Source organism: Melanostigma gelatinosum, assembly GCF_949748355.1.
Source record: "Melanostigma gelatinosum genome assembly, chromosome: 1".
NCBI lineage: Eukaryota > Metazoa > Chordata > Actinopteri > Perciformes > Zoarcidae > Melanostigma > Melanostigma gelatinosum.
The window spans coordinates 9,648,375-9,670,852 of NC_136634.1; the positions used below are offsets into that span (position 1 = coordinate 9,648,375).

Consider the following 22,478-nt stretch of genomic DNA (forward strand, 5'->3'; position numbering starts at 1 on the left):
TAGAAGAAGATATAGCAACTCATCTAACTTTTGTTTTTATTCTCAATGAGCAGAGTTTCACATTTCAAGTCATGTCTATTGTGGTAATTAATGGACGTTATATATTTAAGAAAAAAAAAAACTTGTGAAGATTTGATGTGGACAGATGCAGGTGAATAAGTGAACAAAAAAAATACAAAGTACAACACGACACAGCATGGGATGTGGGTCTACTTGGGGAAAGGTAAATGCATGTATTTTCCATTTATGCAACAGAAAAGTATTCAAATAAAAATATGTAAATATAAGTCCTTGCATGAAATAAATTTTATACACAATGAGCATTTAGACTCCGTTTTTCTTCAACAGCACATGCATACATACATCTTTCCTTTCCTTCTAGCTTACAGCTCGTGCTTCGAAGTGCTGTTTGACCCTTTACCTGTGTCCGGGTCAAAGAGAGCTTAACAAAAAAACAAACCCAAGTGACTGCAAGAGCATGACGCAAATGATACAAACGCATGACAATGACCGAACTACTGTACATCAACCTGTACAACGAAGCATGACCGGGCATGTTGATTAACCGACTCAGAGTGTAACCTCAGACAGAACCTCGTTGTCTGACGCCTCGGCTACGCATGGGAAACACATGGTAAACCTGTTGTTTACCATGAGGAACTGACGGAGCACATTTTCTTTACTCTCCAAGCGAGTGTCATGTCTCACCTCTCGCAGAGGTATCCGTCATCGCCATCATTTCCACCATTATACATCATTTGTGTAATAATTTGCTTTTGTTATTTTATATGTTTATAGAGACCCAGCGACAGCACCGGAGCAGACAACCAACAGAGTCAGTTTGTGTTATGAACCATGGTGTCCCAACCACTATGTGTATGACCCATAACGGCCCATCACCCACCTGATAGTGCAGTAGCATTGTTGTGTGTATTAGTCTTTTTAAATGGGTGTGACAGTGACAGCCTGTACATCACAAAGCTCAGCATAGATGTAGCACTGAGGACGTTTTGTTGTCAAGCCTTATGTAGCTCAGTATCTGTCAACGGTTACCGTGTTGTAATTTGTCTGCCTATTTTTGGTTTGTGCCAGTGCTGTAAATATGCTTTTTTTTGTGTGCTGAAGTTGTGTGTACCAATGTTTTTGAGTGCTCATCAAATATCTGTGTGCTTCTTCTGTTGAAAGAAAAAGAAAAAAAATGTTGCTCCGATTTTAAATCACCCAGCAAAAAAAAAACTGTCACTTGTCACATCAGCCAGACTTAACAGTTGAAAACAAACCGTGAACTTTGCACTGTCATCGTCACATTTTTGTAGACTTTTGCACTGTTTTGCACCAGTGAACTTTTCACATTCCTTTGATATGTTTTCAGGCATCAAAGAGATAACATCCACAAAAAACAAAAAGACTGAATCAGGTCACACTTACCACTCTTACCTTGAAATAAGGAGGCATTAAACTAGCAGGTGTGCTGTTAAGAATGTGTACCGGTAAATAATTGTTTACTGCATCAAATCTTATGTTCAGGAAGGAATAATAGATATATCAACATTCATTGAATGTTGATATATCTTCATAGCTCCATTTTGATGAACAAAGACAGCTTAGATCTCAGATACATTTACTCATATCACAGCTCAGACATTCATAATTACTCTGTAGTACATTTTAATCGACAATCATGTAGAATTGGGTTGTTTTTCATTACACATGCAAATTGGCATTAAGCAGTATAATATGCAATACTAACTAATGCAAAACATTACACACATACTGGACAAGTGCCTCTGTTATGCAAATTATTCTTACCATTCAGCTTCACCAACATGATGAATTAATGTACATTTCACTTGACATTAGTAATCAGTCACCAGCCATCAGTTCAGTACTCAAAAAGCAGAAAGATACAATCAGGACCCCCACAAGGATCAGCTTCTAAACAAGAGCAATGAGCATACCTAATTAAAAACACGAAGGACAGCCATTGAGCACATAGTACAGCTTACTTGTTTGTGTAGAAAAGTGAGTGAAAGGGGACCAACTTGTTACCAAACAACTGCAAACACACTGCCAACAACCTTCTGAGATCTGTGTGGCGTCAGGTACAGCAGAATTGAATCTGCCATTAGAGCTGAGCACAAACGGGGGACAGTGTGCTGGTCATTGTCAGACAGAATAAATAACAACAGCAGCCTCCGTTATTAAAAGGAATCAATAACACAACTAAGAGGCAACTAATGTGCCGTTTGGTGAGACTTGAGACCGTGCGTTTTGTGGTTGCTTATCTCAGTAAGATGTTCAGTGATCGTTTTGATTAGTTTGTTGTTTTGGGATTTTTGTGTCTTTTTTTTGACCGATACAGTTCAGGCTTGTACAATAAATAGTGATAAATAAATAAAAACCAAAACACAGAAATTATCATTTTTCAAAGAGTGTTGATGTATTTTTTCAAACTAATCCAGGTATAAGCACATTAGCTTTCATTAATGCATGTCTTTTTTTTTACATATATATATATATATAATTTGCATAAATCACAAGGATAAAATAAAAACTTTTCAATAAAAAAAAAAGTGAATAAATTGCATCAATGAGCCATTCTGATTTCTGCCATTGCCCTTGACCACAGCCCCGGCTTCAGACCTGCAGTTTGGTCCCCGGGTGCTGCACTGCGCTCGCCCACAGCTTATGAATACGTATGCTCGGTCAAATGCAGCGGACAAACTTCCCCCAAGATGGATTAAGGAGTATACAGTATGAAAGCGGTGCCAATGAGACAAAGAATATGACACCGACTGCCAAGAACATCAAGGAGTGATAAACAGCAGCCAAAGAAACATTTACTGTCCTGAATGAGTAAGCGTGTAAATCATGAGATGACCGCGAGGTCTTTAGGATGAAGTGCAGCGATTGACTGCTTTCTGACACTCGAGATCGCAGCAATAAAACTGCTGACACGGCAAGATGGAGCGATAGCAACAGTCTGTGGCCGATTCCTCACGTTATCCATGACGGCTTCCTTCTGGAAGACAAGAATGGACCAGGAGCTATAGGCGTGGCCCTGTCCTGCAGAGCCATCGGCCCCAATCACGTTCATCAAAGTAACAGGCTGGTCAGAGACATGATGACCTCCGTCCACATGAAACATAACTCAGTCTGTGTCCAAGCGACCACACCGCAGTATTTATGACAACTGCAGTTTGAAACCTGATCTTTTCAAGGAGCTCATTATTAGAAGGTGACAGTTACAGTGTAAGGCACTTAGAATGATCATATGTGGGCTTTGCAGAGCACCAATAAGCCGCCTAATCAGTCAGAAGTTTGTTAATTCACGAAGCCATTCTGTTTTTCTTAAATGTCCCTGCTCCGAGGTTAGTGAGGCGGAGTCGTCGCAGGGTTTTGTCTTAAGTCAGTCGTCGCAGCGCACGTTGCCATAGAGTGTCCAGCGCCGCAGCCAATGAGAAGAGGTCTGAGACCAGAAACGAGCTGTGGCTGACAGACGTCGCTCTGTGAACCGTCGCCACACATCCCGTGTTCGTTCCAGCCCCAGGAGAGGAGACGGCCGCCTGAAAAGGAGAGGGGTCAAGGGTCAGTGGAGCCGACAGGAGAGAGGGACGGGGCTGCAGCACTCGACAATGTACGCTGAAATTAGTAGCCTGAAATAAAAAGGCTGGGCACAAAAACACCAGCAGGCATGTGTCTCTCTCACACTCACACACACACACTTTCTCTCTCTCTCTGTGTCCCCAAACACTGCCACTCAGCCAGCAGCAAAGCCTTCACAGCTGGTGAGCTTGGTAGTGGGTGTGGTCAGGTCTGCATCACCGAGGACACAAGTGCCATGGCAACACAGTTACCCAATAGGCTCCACTGCCATGGCAACAGAAGCGAGCTTGCCTTCTCAAGGGTAACACATCTTCCAGCGTTCCCCATCCTGCAGTTGTGTGTGTCTTTCATGCCACCTGGGTTTCATCGGGGGGGGGCTTTCTTTTGTCTTTCTGCCTTTTCAGCTCGGCCCTGAAAAAACCCGGTGGCGCTGAAGATTTGGATTCGCCGAGTGACACATAATATGCTTTTAGACCGAGCAGTTTATGCCATGTGTGACATTCTGCCAGACACGGCTTAGACATCACAAACACGCTTTATGATCATGTAGTTATAACTGGACTGCATGTGTCTCCATCTGTGATTCAGGTTATCCAGTAAACATCCTGCTTCTCATTTAACAGTGAGCTCGATGTGTTGACGTGGTTCCTTCACTGGGTGGGGGGGTGTGCTTAGTTCATGTACTCACTGACTAGAGTACAGTGTTTCCATGGCAACAAAGTGCCATGGAAAATATTCAAGACAACAAAAGAGGATAAACATGGAGACACTCGAGCCAAAAGCCATTTCCTTGTAAACAGATTGTGTCATTTGGTTTTGCATTGGACAGTTTAAAATCTCACACCTAATTAACAACACCGCAGTGACCTGCAGGACGTAGATCACACGACACAAACAGGATAACACAGGATGGGATCTCAGGTGTTTGTCCCCAATACATTCATGTTCACTTTAAAATGTTCACATTAACAAAACTCTGTCCTCAGGTTGGATGAGCTGTGGCCTGTCTCCCCCATCTGACCACGATGATGAGTTTCATACATGAGGAGCGCACTCGGGTGCAAACGGGCAGAGGGCTGAGCGGGCAACAGATACCCTGAGCAGCATGCAATGCTCCCCGTTCCTTTCCACCTGACCTACTTGAGCACCAGAAATAGCAGCACTCAGGTCTCTGCTTGCAATCCTGTTTTGCTGTTTCACTGCTCCAGCCACGGCGCTCCAGACAGGAGGAGGAAGAGAGGAGAGCATGGCACAGCAACAAAAGCTGCAGGAGGTTCACGCGAGCTCTCTATTTACTGGTTCTGCTCTCTCATCGCATCACCGAACTTTGTTGAAAACTGCCATGACGACGGACACTCGGCACATTGAATTTAATCTCTTTGTACCGCGGATGAGGACCCCAAATATGTCTGTTTGTTTAGTATCATTTAAGCAACGTGTGCAGCTGCAATGTGCTTATGTGGACAAAGGGAGACTGCTCGCCAAACACTGTGGAACTGGAGAAGCATGCTTGTACATGTGCGTGTGTGGTAAAGTCAGCTCTTTTGCAGGCCTGTTGGGGTAATTGCCTGTCAATGATACCCATCTATCCATGCTGTAATTACTTCCTGATGCAAAGGCCACAGAGCAATGAGCCGACCTCAGAAATCCTCGGCAGCATTACCAGAAGGATTAATATTTCACACGCATGTTAAAATGTAATGTATGCGACAGTTCCCTTGCTCGTTCTTTCATTCACTGTGTATTCCCATTTCTTATTTATTAGCGAGAGCCAGAGTCACGTCAGGACAACAGTGGAGCCTCTTGTTTCAGGCACCAGCACTTATTGAAACCAATATTCTATTTTTAGAAAACGCTCCTCGATGAATCTTTCCGACGCGGTTGTGCGTTACGTTGCTGATACTCTTTGAAAGTACCATACAAAAAGAAAATGAGAAGAAAATGTAAGGATATTTTTGAGAGAATACACTCACCTACAATGGCAAGGCTATGTTCAGATCCGCATGCAATCTGTCGAGAAAGAGATTTGAAGTATGTTTAAAATGTGCGATGAAAGCAAACAGACAATCTAAAGGCTGTAATATCCACATGTTTTTATGCCAACATGGATACTGAGATACTTTGTACCCAAATCTTCTCTGAAACTGAAATAAAGTTCAATGTGTCAAGATGCAATCATCCAAACTTTCATTCAAAACTGCACACAACACGAGTGCACCGCACACAGAAGATCATGAGTGAGCATTGTGCCTGTAAATACATTAGACTCATTCACAAATGCAGGAAAACACCAGAGGAGTTGATCCACGTTATTGGCAACCATCTCCTACAATACAGCTGCCGTTCAGGCTTCAGGTTAACTGCTGCAACCACAACGCTCTCACATAAATGCCCCGATGGGAGAAGAGATCTTTGCCTTCACTAAAGGGAAGTGGTCCTCTGGCAGCATGTGTGCGCTCCACGTGATAGATGTTGTGATGCACATCATTACTACTCTTAGTGGGCTTGGCTCACACACACATTGTGTTTCACCTCACACAGAAAAAACAACCTCTGCTCCCTGTTTTCTTTATGGTTGCCTGCTGCCCCCTGCTGGTGTCACATTGACATTTTCTGCTAAAACCGGAGGGCGACGGCCACAACAATACAGTACATAATTAATATTGATAACACTTAATCTAAAGCACACTGCATGTATAAACGTTTCAGTCTGTAGGTGTCAAACAGCTACCTGTGTCGCTCCACGGAGGACTTTAACCTCGGCAGGGAGGCGAGCTTCCTGGTTTGGACCCTCTGCTGAAGGATCAGTCGACGGACACTTTGAGTTCTGACTGGTCGGTGCTTGTCGGCCCAGCTGCCCATAATCTCCTCTGCCCCATGTGAACACTCTCCCACTCTCTGAAATGAAGGATGACCGCGTTCAGACACGACAACGGTCCTTTAAATCCCGTCAAAGCCAATGAGCATCACAGACGTAATATTGCGTGGTTATGTTTCACCTGTTTGAGCAACAACGTGCGTCCAGCCGCTGCACACGTTGAGAACTTTCTCATTACCCAGCAGTGAGCGCTTCACACGAGTTGGCGAGGACAGGAAGGGCTCTGTAGCGGTCAGCTGGCCGCGCTTGTTGCTTCCCCACAGAAACAAGTCACCGTCTCCTAAAAACATGACCGCATCGACATTACTCGTCATTCAGCAGAGGCAGCAACAGAAAAGAAGGCAGAGCAGTAACTGGGGCATTGCTGGTCAACTAATTACAGGACAGAAGGGAGGCCAGACATGATGGATGAACATGAACCTGAAACTGTACGCTATGCTAAAGCACAACATGCTTTACAGATCTGCTTTTAGATTAGAGCAGGGATTCCCAAAGTGGGGTGCGCGCACCCCTGGGGGTGCGCGAGCTGCCTCTAGGGGGTGCGCGAGAGGAAAAGTGTAATGCCGGTCTGATGGTGTAATAATATTAAATATAAAAAAAAAATGTAATTTTAATTTAAAAACTGTCAGGTGGGACATCTGAAGCTATCAGTTGTAAAAGAGGAGAGGGACAGAGAGAGAGAGAGGAATCGGAGGCGAGGGGAACGGAGAGGTGCAGCACAGACAAATGGGGAGCACATCGGCCCATCGCGGAGTCATGGTGAAAAAGAGGAAACGAGAGAGAGCATCAGACTGGGAAAAAAAGAGGAAATATGATGAAAAGTATGTGTGTCTGGGCTTCACTTGGATTGGCAACGCAGATTGCCCAAAGCCACAGTGCGTGGTGTGCAGTGAGGTTCTGGCTAACTGTCTGAAGCTCTTATTTACGTCGCCACCTGAACACCAAGCATGCCAGTGCAAGTCAAAAGCCCCTTACATTGTTTATATCGAAATTGGAGGAGTTACAAAACAGCCAAAAACAACTGGAGTCTCATTCATGTGTTGGGTCTATAAATGACGCACTACGGGCTTCATATCTGGTTACAGAATAGCGAGAAAGGGGCTACCGCACACAATCGCCGAAGACGTGAGCTCGCCAGCTGCCAGAGAGATGGTGGAATGTATGATTGGGGAGAAAGAAGCAAAAAAGTTGGACATGATCCCGGTGTCCAACAACACTGTGTCTCCGCATCGATGCTTTGTCCGAAGACATCCTGGCTGCATTAGTCGCTCATTAATTGTAAATGAAATGTGATAATCTGCCTCTGAGCCTGTGCGTGTGTGCTCGCATCCGTATTGCTCTTTAAAAGTGACGCCTTGTGTCACTGAAAGTTATTGAAACTTTGTTGCAGTGTTTCAGGGCGTTTTCACACCTTCAGTTCATTTGCTTTGTTCTGATTCAGGGATTAATATGATACAATGTTGCAGTTGCTCCTTTGTTCGGTTTGTGTTCACACTGCAATATTTAACAGCGGACTAAATCTTGTAAACAAATGCCGCGCGCGAGCAAACTGTTCTCTCATTGGTCCGATTCTTATGCGGCTATGAAGGCTTAAAAGGCTCTGTTGCTTCTTTTTTTTTTTTTTTTATTAAGGGGGGGGGGGGGGTGCGCGAACCCAGTCGGGATGTAGAAGGGGGTGCGCGGCCTAAAACGTTTGGGAACCGCTGGATTAGAGCCTCACTTATGTTTGTTTGATGCTCTTCAAGCTACTCAGTGAAAATATACACTTCTAAAAGATCAATAAACAGATAGGACCACTGATGTGTTGAAACATTGGTCTGTTTGCACGATTAAAGGCTGTAAGTAGAGGCTTGTAATTATGCTAAATAAACCAAATGTGACATGAACACAGCATAAAGATAGTCGTATACGCAGGCATCATACCTGTAAGGCACACACAGTGCACTGAGCCTGCAGTTACCTGGTGTGAGATCTTCTGGTCCAGACCTGCAACACATGCACAAGTATCTGAAAACATTTATCGATCATCAGTGTTGTTGTAAATTCACGGAATGCCTAAAAACGTCCTTTTCTGTCACTTTTTCTCGTTTCACTGACCTGGTACCAGAGAGGGCACCGTAGAGCGGAGGTGTGGGGGCACAGGACGTGGACGGAGCGCTCTCTTAGCGTGACTGAAAAGACCACTACCCCACTGATATACCCGGCCGGAGTCTGAAGTCAGAAGAGACAATAAGGATGTGCGAGATGACCGCGAAACGAAAACACACTGATAAAGTTTTTGTTTCAAACTTACCAGTAACAGCTAGTGCATGTCTGAGTCCTGCTGCTACACTCACCACTGGCTCCTCCAGACTCTGAGAACAAGCAGCACAGTTTAAAAAGGAACTGATCAAACCGATCACACGGTGAAGTCGGTTTGCAGCAATTTTGATGACTCAGGATTGATTAGATTGGTAGATCAGAAACATTAGATTGGTTATATTGTGGTCTTTGAAGTACGTAACGTGCTTGTGTGCTCACCTCGATGACCAGTAGATGTGCAGAGTGTGTGACGTTTTCTCCAACACCTAGTTGTCCATAAGCATTGGAGCCACATGCTAGAACTCGACCACAATCTGTCAGTGTGACATAAAAAGAAAAGATAATCTCTTCAAATAAAACATTTATTTCACAATATTCAGTTGGATGAGAGGAAGGAAGTTCCAGGCGTCCTCTGCCATTCACGTTTTTAACAACTCAATGTTGTATCTTTTAAGATGTGGGTTATATTACCTTAAAAAGTGGAACTGGCACTCTGTTGTATATTCTTACATATATTTCTGTCTTTTCTCATTATTGACTGCTGTGACATCCAGATTTTCCCTCGAGGATAAATGAACTGTCATTCTATCCTCTCCATAATCCCTGTTTAGGAGTAAATGCTGACTCATAGCTCATGAAACGTATCCATCTAGTGCGTGTGTGACACTAGAGCACGACATGCTGGTGTAAAAGGGTTCCCACCGTTGAGAAGAAGAGTGAAATCCCAACCGCAGACGACTTTTGTGACCCTCTGATTCAGACTGGGGCAGAGTTGAAGAGTTGAGACGTCTGCATTGTGGCCAAGTCCCAGCTGGCCTCTGTGGTTCTGTCCGCACACAAACACCTCTCCATTTTCTGTCCAACACAAAACACACCACAAACATTTGGAAACCACATACAACTGTATATAAACAGGCAATAGATTGGATTTGTTGTTAGTTTTCCCTTAGCCTTGCACCTACACGTGATGAGAATATAGTACACTCCTTTTAAGATTCGGAATAAATTGGTAAAAGCTATTTCCTTCCTTCTTCTTCTAGTTAATGAACCATTTATTTGGATTTTTGTGTGAAACGTGCAATCTGAAATGATGCAGACATGCATGTTATGGTGCTTTTCTTTTGACTGTTGCATGAATATGTCTTGCTGAATATGTGTGATGTCTGTGTATGTATATATATATATATTTATATATATATATATATATTTATATATATATATATATATATTTATATATATATTTGGCCGTCCTGCTGTTTGTTTCCTCCATGCCGTCTGCAGTTTATAGTCTGCCTGATTCCATGTGAATGCAGCATTAGTCAGACTTGGTTCACATCGCCGGAAAGAGATGTTTTCATGCTGTCATTTTAGAGGAAAGGTGCAGTTTCGGTGCAGACAGGAACCTACCGGTGACAGCCACGGTGTGGCCTCCGCCGCCGCTGAGAGCCCGTACAGCCCGGTCTGTTAGAGCCGTGGTGTCCCGGGGCTCCGTCAGGTCCTCCACGTGTCCCTGTCCCAGCTGCCCGTAGCTGTTGGCTCCCTGACGGACACGACATTGATCACGTTACTACTAGTTCATCAGTCAGGAGACAGACACAACTGTAACACTTACATGTGGAATACAAAGAACTTACCCAAGAGTGTAAACAAAACTCCGTCCGCCGGCTCGTTTCCATGAGTAGCGCTGCGTCATGCTTTGCGACACTGTCGTGAAGCATGCTGTGTAGCAGCAGGCTGTTTAGCTATCGACATAGAAGAGTGATATAGCTTTAGGAACACCTCTCAGGAACACCTCTCAGCACAGTTTAACAACACCACAAACAGCCTCTCAAATGACCATCATGTTGAATTAACACCTCTCTAACTCTTCTTCGAGCACTTTTATGTTATTTGGATTGCATTTGTTTGAACAAGGTGTAACAGTAACCTATAAACTGGCAACTGGGTGTCGAATTAAATAAAGTTGTATGAGTAACATATTTAACATTACTTGTTTTAATGTCTTAATTGGATCAGGCTTCTCCTTTTTAGATGGACAGAAATACTTATGTGATAACATGGACATGGAGGTGGAGATTTTCTATTTGGGATGTTATGTATCCCAAATAAAAACGTAACAAACCTGTAGAACCAGTCACTCATTCAGTGTCCAAGACACCAACACCAAAACATTTCAGTTCGTGCCATTCAGAATGGATTTTACATGGTCCTTGGGTCAACGGGATAATTATTCTTGGATACACAAACTCCAGCCTGAACATATCGTCATCACTTTCAGGGTCCTCGCTGTCGTCGTTCTGCTTCTCCATGATCATCATCAGCCTCTTCCTCAGCATCTAGTACCCATAACCAAACAAGGACATTATGTAACTAAGTCTACAGGTAACAAACTGTTTGACACACTGTGAAGACAGAATACATTTTCTTTTTTTAAATATTTGTTTATTGTTTTCATACATAGCCTACTCATAGTGTATACATTCCATTACAGTAGAAAAATAACGTTTTGATTTCAGGAGCACTGCAATTATTTTCACTTCCAAGAGGAGGTATTCAAAATCATCACTGCAAAATAAAATAGGTCAGGGTGGGCAATGTCAAGGAAACATTCTTATAACACCAATTTTCACTTTTACAATTACCCTCAACACACAAAAGGGAATACATACACGAGAGAATACAAACAAGGTACATTGTATACATGCCACTGAAGTGATTCTATGTGAAGAAGAATTGAATTCAATTTCAAAACAATTTACATGATAATATACAAGAGCAAAGGTAACTATAGGATGGGGAAGCCACATCTGTGTTTGTAACAGCTGGGGATTTTTTTTTTAAAGGTAACAAAGTACCATGAAAGCGCGTTGACTGTTTGCAATTAAGAAGCCGACCGGGCCAAAGACAACTAAAGCAAAACACTGTCTCGGGCTCAGCAGCTCCTCTGGGTTTGTGCAACTTACGGATACCAGTGGCTAAACATAAAATGCGGCTCTGTAAATTGTATAAGCAATACACCTTGTAGTGGGGGACTATGGAGCGTTTTAACAAAAGAAGTGCGCATTCATTGTACTGACGAAGGGCGATACTCAAGCAGTATCTCTACAGCGGTGCTTGGGTGTGACACAGCGAGCATTGATGGACCGTAGGTGGATAACTTCAACTGGAACGTGGGCAGTCAGATACCCAGCTGCTTGTTCAGCCGGCTGAGGGCGTCGCCGACAATGTCAAGCTCGTGCCGAAGCTCCTCCACCACGCTGTTGATGCTGGAAGTGTCTTTCAGCACATCCACACTCTGGGTGTAAGGGTTGTATCGGACTGTGAAGGGACGCTTGATGGTCTTGGCAAACTCCCTGAAATTGACATAATATCATTATTGAATTATTTGTAGTGGGTATTTAGATAGTTTTCATCTACTCATATCGTTATGCACATATCATGTTAAATTTCTAAGCTCACCTCATCTTGACTTTGGCCTCCTCAAAGCTGTCTGACACAAAGTAGACATCCTGAAATGTTGTGATGATGCATTCTTGTTTGGATGTGACTTTGGGGTCAAAAGGCATTATCCTTGCCTTGCCAGATAGTGCATGCTGTAATAGAGAAACATAGTTCAGAGGGTCATGCTGTAATAGAGAAACATAGTTCAGAGGATCATGCTGTAATAGAGAAACATAGTTCAGAGGATCATGCTGTAATAGAGAAACATAGTTCAGAGGATCATGCTGTAATAGAGAAACATCGTTCAGAGGATCATGCTGTAATAGAGAAACATAGTTCAGAGGATCATGCTGTAATAGAGAAACATCGTTCAGAGGATCATGCTGTAATAGAGAAACATAGTTCAGAGGATCATGCTGTAATAGAGAAACATAGTTCAGAGGATCATGCTGTAATAGAGAAACATAGTTCAGAGGATCATGCTGTAATAGAGAAACATAGTTCAGAGGGTCATGCTGTAATAGAGAAACATCGTTCAGAGGATCATGCTGTAATAGAGAAACATAGTTCAGTGGATCATGCTGTAATAGAGAAACATAGTTCAGAGGGTCATGCTGTAATAGAGAAACATCGTTCAGAGGATCATGCTGTAATAGAGAAACATAGTTCAGAGGATCATGCTGTAATAGAGAAACATAGTTCAGAGGATCATGCTGTAATAGAGAAACATAGTTCAGAGGATCATGCTGTAATAGAGAAACATAGTTCAGAGGATCATGCTGTAATAGAGAAACATGGTTCAGAGGATCATGCTGTAATAGAGAAACATAGTTCAGAGGGTCATGCTGTAATAGAGAAACATAGTTCAGAGGATCATGCTGTAATAGAGAAACATAGTTCAGAGGATCATGCTGTAATAGAGAAACATAGTTCAGAGGGTCATGCTGTAATAGAGAAACATAGTTCAGAGGATCATGCTGTAATAGAGAAACATGGTTCAGAGGATCATGCTGTAATAGAGAAACATAGTTCAGAGGATCATGCTGTAATAGAGAAACATAGTTCAGAGGATCATGCTGTAATAGAGAAACATAGTTCAGAGGGTCATGCTGTAATAGAGAAACATGGTTCAGAGGATCATGCTGTAATAGAGAAACATAGTTCAGAGGATCATGCTGTAATAGAGAAACATGGTTCAGAGGATCATGCTGTAATAGAGAAACATCGTTCAGAGGATCATGCTGTAATAGAGAAACATGGTTCAGAGGATCATGCTGTAATAGAGAAACATAGTTCAGAGGATCATGCTGTAATAGAGAAACATGGTTCAGAGGATCATGCTGTAATAGAGAAACATGGTTCAGAGGATCATGCTGTAATAGAGAAACATAGTTCAGAGGATCATGCTGTAATAGAGAAACATAGTTCAGAGGATCATGCTGTAATAGAGAAACATGGTTCAGAGGATCATGCTGTAATAGAGAAACATGGTTCAGAGGATCATGCTGTAATAGAGAAACATGGTTCAGAGGATCATGCTGTAATAGAGAAACATCGTTCAGAGGATCATGCTGTAATAGAGAAACATGGTTCAGAGGATCATGCTGTAATAGAGAAACATAGTTCAGAGGATCATGCTGTAATAGAGAAACATGGTTCAGAGGATCATGCTGTAATAGAGAAACATGGTTCAGAGGATCATGCTGTAATAGAGAAACATAGTTCAGAGGATCATGCTGTAATAGAGAAACATAGTTCAGAGGATCATGCTGTAATAGAGAAACATCGTTCAGATGTTGCAACCATTGCATGTAAACACTAGCACACATTTGGGTAATTTGATTGAACGCAAATCAGTCTGTATTTAGCTGTGTCAAATGAAAGAGTGGTTCTATTAGAGAAAGAATGTAGTCTGTTATCAAGTATCTATGACGAAATTCTAAGAGACACTTTAGGATTAAAATGTTCGAATAGCCAAACTTATATAATATAATGACTCCAAAAATCTCCATTTTTTGAATATAATTCTGGGTTTGGCTGGTTAGAAGGATGGTGTATAGGTAATATACAGCTGGCACCTTTCCATATGATAAGTACATTTATGATTAATACAATTGTAAAATATCAGGAGGAAGACTGTTAACATGTCCACAGTATGGTCCAAATGTTTTACCTTAAGCTCACTGATAGACGACAGCAGTCCTGCTCCATATGCTCGCAGCTGCCCTTCTTGCTTGCATAGGCCAAACTCCACCGTAAAGAAATAGCACTGAAACAAGATAAGAGTCCATGAAACACAAACAATTGAGAAAATGACTCGAGATTCAAAAGTTGAGAATATGAATTTGATTTGATCAGCGTCACTCACTGTGGCTAGTTTCTGAACTGAGTCATCTGAGGCCCCGAGTGAAGCAAGACCGATCTCCTGAGAAAACTGGGCGAAGCTGGGCTCTGCTAGCAGTGGGACGTGACCCAGCAACTCATGGCATGTGTCCCTTGATTATGAAAGATCACCAAATATTAGGACCTATATCTTTATATGAATATACGTCCCTTTTCTAATTATAGCACTGCATATCACTCACGGCTCTGGGGTGTATAAGGGGTCGGAGCTGTGCCGCACATACTGGGTACAATGGAAAACCCGGAAGGCCAAACCAGCGAGGAAGTCACGAGGGGACAGATAACCAGCCACAGGTCTGATGGTGAATCCAGTGCGTTCTGATAAGACATTTGAAAAGGCAGATGAGTGAGTGACTACATTTATAAAGCTGAAGATATTTATATAAATTACATTTCCAATTGAGTATTTGGAGCAAACATTTAAAAACCTACCCCTGAGGAAGCGGGACACATCTTCCAGCTGAGGGATGTTGTCCTCCCGAAATGCACAGTATTTGGACAGCAGTGGCAGGTTCTTCAAGTATTCCCGGCAGGCGTGGGTGGGGTACAACTTGTTCAGCTCCCTGTACACAACTCCCCAAGTCTTCACTTCTTCCTCTGTGAACTCAATACGAGGAATGAGATCCCCACTGCAGCAAGAGAGATTTAATTCTGAATATCAAGTAAAAACAGCACAAATCTCCAAAAGAACCAGTGAAATGTACAGCAAGCACTCACTGTTTGAAGGCCATGGCGAGATCTGCAAAGTACTTTCGCCTTTTGCGGTAGACGTTGTCCTTGAAACCCTGATGGAGAGGAGCATAGAAGGAAATGAGAAACATTCAATTGATGAGTTTCTATTTTTTAAGTCAACAAGTTATCTGAATTGTGATTACACATACCGGGTGATCAGCATCCAACTCAGAGCCATACATCAGGACACGGTTGGCACACTTGTCCAAGTCTGAAATCTTCTTTGGGAACCAAGGTACATTATACATATCTGAGAGAGAGAGAGAGAGAAATTTGTTGTATTTTGATAATACGGTCAAATATAGTTAATATATTTCTAATAAAGTACCTGCAGGATTTCATTTACCTTCCTCATCTAGGCAGGAGTTATCTGGAGGCTCCATATCCACCACGTTCACATGCTTTCTCAGCAGCTGGATTATTTCATTCAGTTGTTCGTGGTTGCTGTCGCAGTCCACAAAAATTTCAAACTCAGAGTTGCGCCGTTTGGATTTTCTTGACTCAATATGTACAAGGTTGACATGGTTTTCCTGCATGGAGAATCATGGTTAAGTTATCAACGGTAAACAAGTATTGATAGACATATATGTGTCATGTGGATGACATAAATATGGTATGAACATGTTTGTTAGAAAAATATTACCCAACACCGGGTATAAAAATCATTAAACAGGACATTTATTCTTGCAAGAAGGAACAGAGTTGAAACACAAACAGGTTATGCATAAAGTTGCTGCTCAAAGGTCTGTCTCTGAGTCTCTGATATACTGAGGATAACACACAAGTGTGTTGGAACAGACAACCAGCTGAAATACTCATTGCAGAAAGATAGCTGTGACAATCAAAAACGCAGCTGAGACAGTCTGTGTGAAAAGAGGTTCACACAAAGTTTCACACGAGGACACAGACCTTACGGGGACACAGAACATTCTTTAGTTTTTCCAACAATGTTGTATATTGAAGACACTGTGTTCCAAATAAACACATTGATAGGAACAAGAACCATGATTATAAAAACGTTGTCCATACCTGAAAGAGTTTGAGCGCCTTAACTAGTCCTCCCACTTCATTCTTGAGGGAAAATATGATGGTTGCTCTCCCTTTCTCTGATGTATTCTTCTTTTCAGTGTTTTCTTCAATTTTTGTGAACGTTGATTTGTTTATCTGAAAACAGTAATGAAACACAGATTGTCATTTGTGTAACCGCAATAAATCCTCCTCATTCAACAAGCAATAGTGGCCCTCCTCTGATGGTCATGTGTATATGTACATGTGATGAGTTAATATCATCTAAAATGAATAGAAATTCCCCTTTTTTTAGTTGGTGTTAGCCCCTAAAAGTAAATAACTAATTGCAAACAGAGAACTCCTATTAGAAATGTGGCACCAGCATCAACAGTATGTGAAATCAGCACTGTATTAGCATATTCTGTGCTGCTAGTAACTATTGCAATTAAAGAGCAATGCACTGGCACCTAGTTTGGTTAACTTGAGTCAATGGCACACAATGGATTTCCCCCGTGACTGAACCCTAACTCAGGGCAGGTAATGACGTGAATGCACAACTTCTAATTCATTAAGAGTGTCTGTAGCCATCCCAAAGAACATCTTATACTAAACATGCAATACCCTTAACAAGTAGTAAGTAGGGTCAGAGTCACAGAAAAGTGCTGCAGAATATTTCTGTCCCCCTGAAAAAGAAACATGGGTAGTTTCTTTACATTCATGCTGATGAAACAGCTAACAGTAATGGTTTAGTTGCATAGAGACAGGGCTGAGACTCGTGACCTCATGGACCAACCTCTCTCGTGTGTTTCAGCACCTTGAACAGCGCTCTCACGTTGACGCATGGCTGTGCGCGCTGCACATGCGGAAAATTCATGTAATCCTGCATGATATTTTAGAAGCAGGACTGTAACACACCAGCGGCACGGAAAAGCGAATCTCTTTTGATCGGATGTACATTTTTCTCTTTGACTTTAGTGGTCGGATACATCTGATTCAGACACTATATTGTATTCCAATCGTGTAAATAATACTTTCGAAATATTATAGTACAGTCTTATGGATTCAACTGATTGTGGGAGAGGAATACATCTGTTCAATTAATTAAGTTGCTGCCTACCATATTCCTCCCTTGGAGCATTGTGTAGACAGCACGGCAGACCACTTTTCGGTGGACCCCTGTCGTTAGCATCCCTGAAAGCGTTCGTGTATGGAGACTGGATCAGGACGAACGGGCAACTCTTTGCGACTCGGTTTAACGAAGATGAACACGTCTCTGTTTCAAAGAATCGCCTTACTGCAATCTCATTTAGACAGCGGGGAAGCCTATCAGCTCCCCGCGCTGAGATCTCACCAGACATTAGGCAGCGTTTAATCACTGCAGCGCGCAGGTTCGATGGTTTTACGCACACGCGAGTTCATCCTCAACTACTTATTTCCCCTTCCTTGATGTCAAAACGTATAAATGTAACTTAGACACCGCTTTGCATTTGTTTTAATATACATATAACAGTTCGTGTGATTGTTCTAAATTGTCTTTTGGTTGCTGCTCCATTTTTGTGAGACAACATATTTCGTTCTCTCAGTAAATTCGAGCAGCATTACTGTTTTTCAGAAAAGTCCCGGAAGTCATAAAGAGCAGCTGTGTTTCAGATGTATACAAGCTTACAGGTGAAGGTCACAGACACAATCGGATTGCCTGCTGAAGCTACAGACGGTTGGTCACAGCTTAGACAACAATTCGTCGTTGATTAATTTTTGCAACGTTGAAAGAGGCAAGCATCTAACGAATATTACAAAATAGAATAATGTACGTAGGCCAGCTATTATGGCAATTCATTTTTTTATAAATGACTTCTTTCAACATTGCTTTAGAACATGTCTCCAGTCAGTCTCCTTTGTGCGCAATGGAGACACCACAGCACATGCAGGTTGATCGGTTTATCTTTAATCTCTTCTGTCTTTTACTGTGAAAATCAGTGAATGATGTACAGACTGAGCAATAATGAGACTCTTATGACAAATTATGAAATTTGGTGGTATCTCTCTTTAACCCTGTTAACCCTGTGATGCAAATTACACTACAACAAAAAAGCTTAAATTAATCTGCACTGACGACAAAGTGAAGGCTTATTTATTAAGACAAACCGGGCCGATTAAAAAAAGTAGTCTTGAAATATCACATGCAAGCAAACCTCTTCTCATTGTCTCACCGGGCAGATCAGGTCTTACCTCATTGTTCGGCAGTTTTTCTTCAAGGCCAATGTTCATGGAGTCAAAAGATCTTCCTCGACGTGGTCCTTCGTTTTTGTTTGAGTACATGTTAAAGAGCTGCTGGACTATCTGCCTTTTTATGTACTGCTTACAGGTGAGTGGTCTAAATAAACCCCGCTATGTAAAGTGGGCTGTCTACCCCGAGAAGCAGCGCGCTTTGCTATTTAACTGTGGGGAGCAAGAGGAGGGGGCAATAATCTCACTCTGAGCAGCAAATGGAAAAAGAGCGGCACGGCTCACGTCATTACCGGTCTTTTATTTCAAGTAAATGCCTGAAACAGCTTCAATGAGATGACTCATGAATCCTGATTTTTCTGAAAGAATAAAACACCAGATTGAACAGTTTTTTTATTGGATATTTCAATGTGTTTGATAAAAAGCACAGCAGTCCTCATTCAAATATAATAAAAAGCAGGATTTATCTTTATATTGTGTTATGTTAGACTGCAAGCATTTACAAACGAGAACCAAATATGGATAAATGTGCCATCATAGTGACACTGAACACATTTGCTTGTCATGTTGACATACGCAGTTAATTCTCCCTGTTTGTTGACACCTAAGGCCACCACTAAGAAGATGTCAAGGTTTAAGAGGATTCAAGCCCTCCTTTTCAAAATCCTCTGCACTAAGCCTATAGGTTCTTGTGCGCACAACACAAATAACCTGCATGTTTTCCTGCTTTAACACCATGAGCCTTTTAATAAGATCAAGACGATCGGTGGGAAAAGCTTCGGAGGTCTCTGTAAGCAGAATCAAGATGAGGGAGCACTGAACTTAAGAGGCCTCATTACTTTAAACAGATAACACCACTGTTCTCTCTCAGCTTCAGTCACCTCACAAGTAGGCCAGGTGAGATGTCTTTGTCTGTCAGCCAGTACCTTTAGCTCCACATGGCTCTATAGTGCAGTGATACATGTGGCTGTGACTCATGCTGTTTGTCTCAGGTGGTCCTCCGTGTCCCTCGTGACATCGACAGATGCTTTACACAACAAAGGAGGCAGTGAAGGGAACTTCCTCCTCTCTGAAACTGAATCCAGATCTGCTCTCAGATGTTGTGTTCGAGCTGTAGCCATGGCCAAGCTTTCATAATGCAGCCATGTTTCAGAATAGTGAAGTGCTGTTATGTGGCCATCCAGTCTGTTTTGGTGGTCCGGACCCTCAGGTGGGTCGCAGGAGATTTCATTTCTTATTCTTTAATTCAACATGTATCAGTACCTTTCAGCCACATGAGAGAGCTTTAATGCTCGTATTGTTCTGATAATTGTAGCCTATACTTATAACATTGAATATAATATAAAAGGCGAGCATGCATTCTGTTTGTTTAACTGGTGAGAGGAAATGGAAATAGCTTGTTTACTCTGCGTAATGCATTCATTCAGTATTTGACATACATCTTTATCACATTTAGAACTAAGTTGTGATTTTTCAAACGTATACAGTATTTCTTTGAAATGGCTGGTTTACCTATTCCAGACCATTTAAAGAGATGCGGAATTGGCAGTAAAAATGGTCATGAAAATTCATGACCCTCTTCTCACGATTTATAGATAAGGTCGATTGTGAATTTGGTTGCGCTGATTTGCGATTTTGAAAAAGTGGAAAAAAAGTTTGGGAAACACTGGTCTAGGCCATTTAAACACACCTGGCAGGCACCATTCATAGTAACATACACATCAGTCTTACAGTAACTACATGTACCAGTATGCATTGCTCATTAAGGTAACCCCCTTTAACATTACCAATGTTAATGTGAGTGAACTGACTGTTCTGTATCACCTCCACCTACAGAAGGCAAACATGTCTGCTTCAATGTGCAAACAAAATATACACTGCCTGAGCTACAAAACACAACAAAGGAACAATGTATAATTTGTACAGTTGAAAGGTCAGCTGAAATATTTGATGTCTCCATTTTACCTCTGCTAAGAATAAGGAGCAGTGTTAGTCACCTTTAGAAACCAAAGACATCTCAATACATATCGGCTGGTTTCTGTTGGCATCATACAATTATGAAACTATTAGTCTATTAATTGATCAGACCATTGAAATCTAATCAATTGGCAATTATTTTTGATGAGCAATTAATCATTTAAACTCAAGTAAAAAGTCCAAACATTCTCTGGTTTTAATTTCTCAAATGTGAAGATTTTTCGCTTTTTTTGCTTTCCTGACATTTTTATATGCAAAACAATTTAAAAAACTGTAGACAAATGAATTGATGAATTGACAATGAAAGTAATTCTTAATTACAGCCCAAATGATAATGATAATACACCTTTAAATATAAAGCACATCTTGTATCATTATTATATTACAAAAGGAAACTTAAAATGGTATAAAACAGTAGAATTATTGACTATTAAGATGATAGAAAAGCCTTTTGATTAAGACTACCGAACTGACAGATCTAAGGAGATTTGCTCTTTCTTTGGCAGCATTGGTAACAGCATCTAACGAAAGCCACAACAGCAGTGAAATTCAGTGTAGTACAACATCTTTACGATACAAAGCCAACTGAATGGTATGGCCATGGTATTGTTCATGATTCAGTCATGAATGGTTCCTTTCATTAAGCTTCTACATAGCAACAGCAAGCACATCCAAATCCATTTATAAACACATTTTCACAGACAGCTCTTTTATGCTGCACAAGCTCTGTCTTTGATCTCCTTGTGTCTTGACAGCTCCTGGATCAGATCTACTTCATTTCATGTCGGAGTCAGAGGCACACAGGTTAATAAATCATGCATTTGATCTGCTAACTGATATTTTCTGCAGCACACTCACTATAATACTAGCTTTTTATTATATAAAGGTATGTTTAAACAGATTAAACTCTATGTGATATGGCTCGTGATACGTGTCTGCTCCGCTTTTCAGAGGGTAAGCTTTGAAATGCTTGAACCCATCGAGTACCTTGACAGGGGTCAGAGTGTGCAACATGCATATAATGGCTCATTGTGGTTCGCTCTCCTGGCCTGACCTTATAATGTTCTCCGAATAATTAGCTTCAAGGATGTTATAAGACTGAACTCAGCCATTATTCAACTTTAAAAAAAAAATATTCTAAACACCAGTAGTCCGTCTATACTATAGCAGAGATATACTTTAATATTTTATTCTATAAATTGAGCAAAACATACTTTGCAAAAAGATTTAAGGTTAGGCAGTATGTCAATCTGTTCTTTAAAACACTTGTATTTGTACATTTATTAAAATACATGTGCATGTACTGTAAACTTTACAATCTCTTTAGCTGAACTCAGTTACACTCAGGAGAAGCTTTCCTGCTCCTCCTGAGTGTAACTGAGGCTCACATGATCTATTGCAGTCAGTTAGGAAAACCAGTCTTGGAAAGGCTGTTGAAGGGCTGCCAGGCTGACCAGGCATCCGAACTGGAGGAACAGGAATAAGTTACAATTATTAATTCCTAACACGTTTTATTTTTATATTTTTAAAACATTGCACAAGCTCGTATTTCTATAATCACTCTGTAGGTTTTTGTAGATGCTGCGTGTAAGACCGTGTCTGCCAGTCTGTCCCAGTTATGTTCAATTCAATCAGAGGGATTTACTCACAGCGTCTGAGCATCAAGCTGCAAGAGATCTCTCTGGCTAATCTCACCCCTGGTACTAATAAACTGCCCAACATGAGCATTAGGATGTATTAAAACTGCACGACATCTCACTGGGCATTTGGGAGATACATAAATGCTACACTAGTTGTACTTGTGTTGTCTGTGTGAAGCCCCATTAGTTTAGAAACCAAGGGCTGAAGTAATGAACGACATTCACACTCTATTTTTACAGTTAACATACTGTAACATTAATGCACA

The 22,478-nt window shown here is 41.6% G+C and overlaps 2 protein-coding genes across 2 annotated transcripts; both read right to left on the reverse strand.

The window, feature by feature from the left end:
• Positions 1–1,585: 1,585 nt before the first annotated feature.
• On the reverse strand, positions 1,586–10,503 carry sergef (secretion regulating guanine nucleotide exchange factor; the record flags this gene model as incomplete). Its single annotated transcript, XM_079274821.1, has 11 exons — positions 1,586–3,566; positions 5,580–5,616; positions 6,338–6,504; positions 6,606–6,764; positions 8,408–8,470; positions 8,582–8,695; positions 8,778–8,838; positions 9,005–9,099; positions 9,488–9,640; positions 10,193–10,325; positions 10,420–10,503. The coding sequence occupies 11 exons, from the start codon at positions 10,501–10,503 to the stop codon at positions 3,373–3,375; spliced, it is 1,260 nt and encodes a 419-aa protein (XP_079130947.1). The 3' UTR covers positions 1,586–3,372.
• A 1,460-nt stretch (positions 10,504–11,963) lies between these two features.
• Positions 11,964–18,688, reverse strand: tph1a (tryptophan hydroxylase 1 (tryptophan 5-monooxygenase) a; the record flags this gene model as incomplete). The annotated part of the gene is made up of 11 exons (XM_079276459.1): positions 11,964–12,138; positions 12,245–12,378; positions 14,400–14,495; positions 14,595–14,721; positions 14,812–14,947; positions 15,062–15,258; positions 15,347–15,414; positions 15,511–15,611; positions 15,708–15,891; positions 16,391–16,525; positions 18,599–18,688. The coding sequence occupies 11 exons, from the start codon at positions 18,686–18,688 to the stop codon at positions 11,964–11,966; spliced, it is 1,443 nt and encodes a 480-aa protein (XP_079132585.1).
• Positions 18,689–22,478: the final 3,790 nt, after the last annotated feature.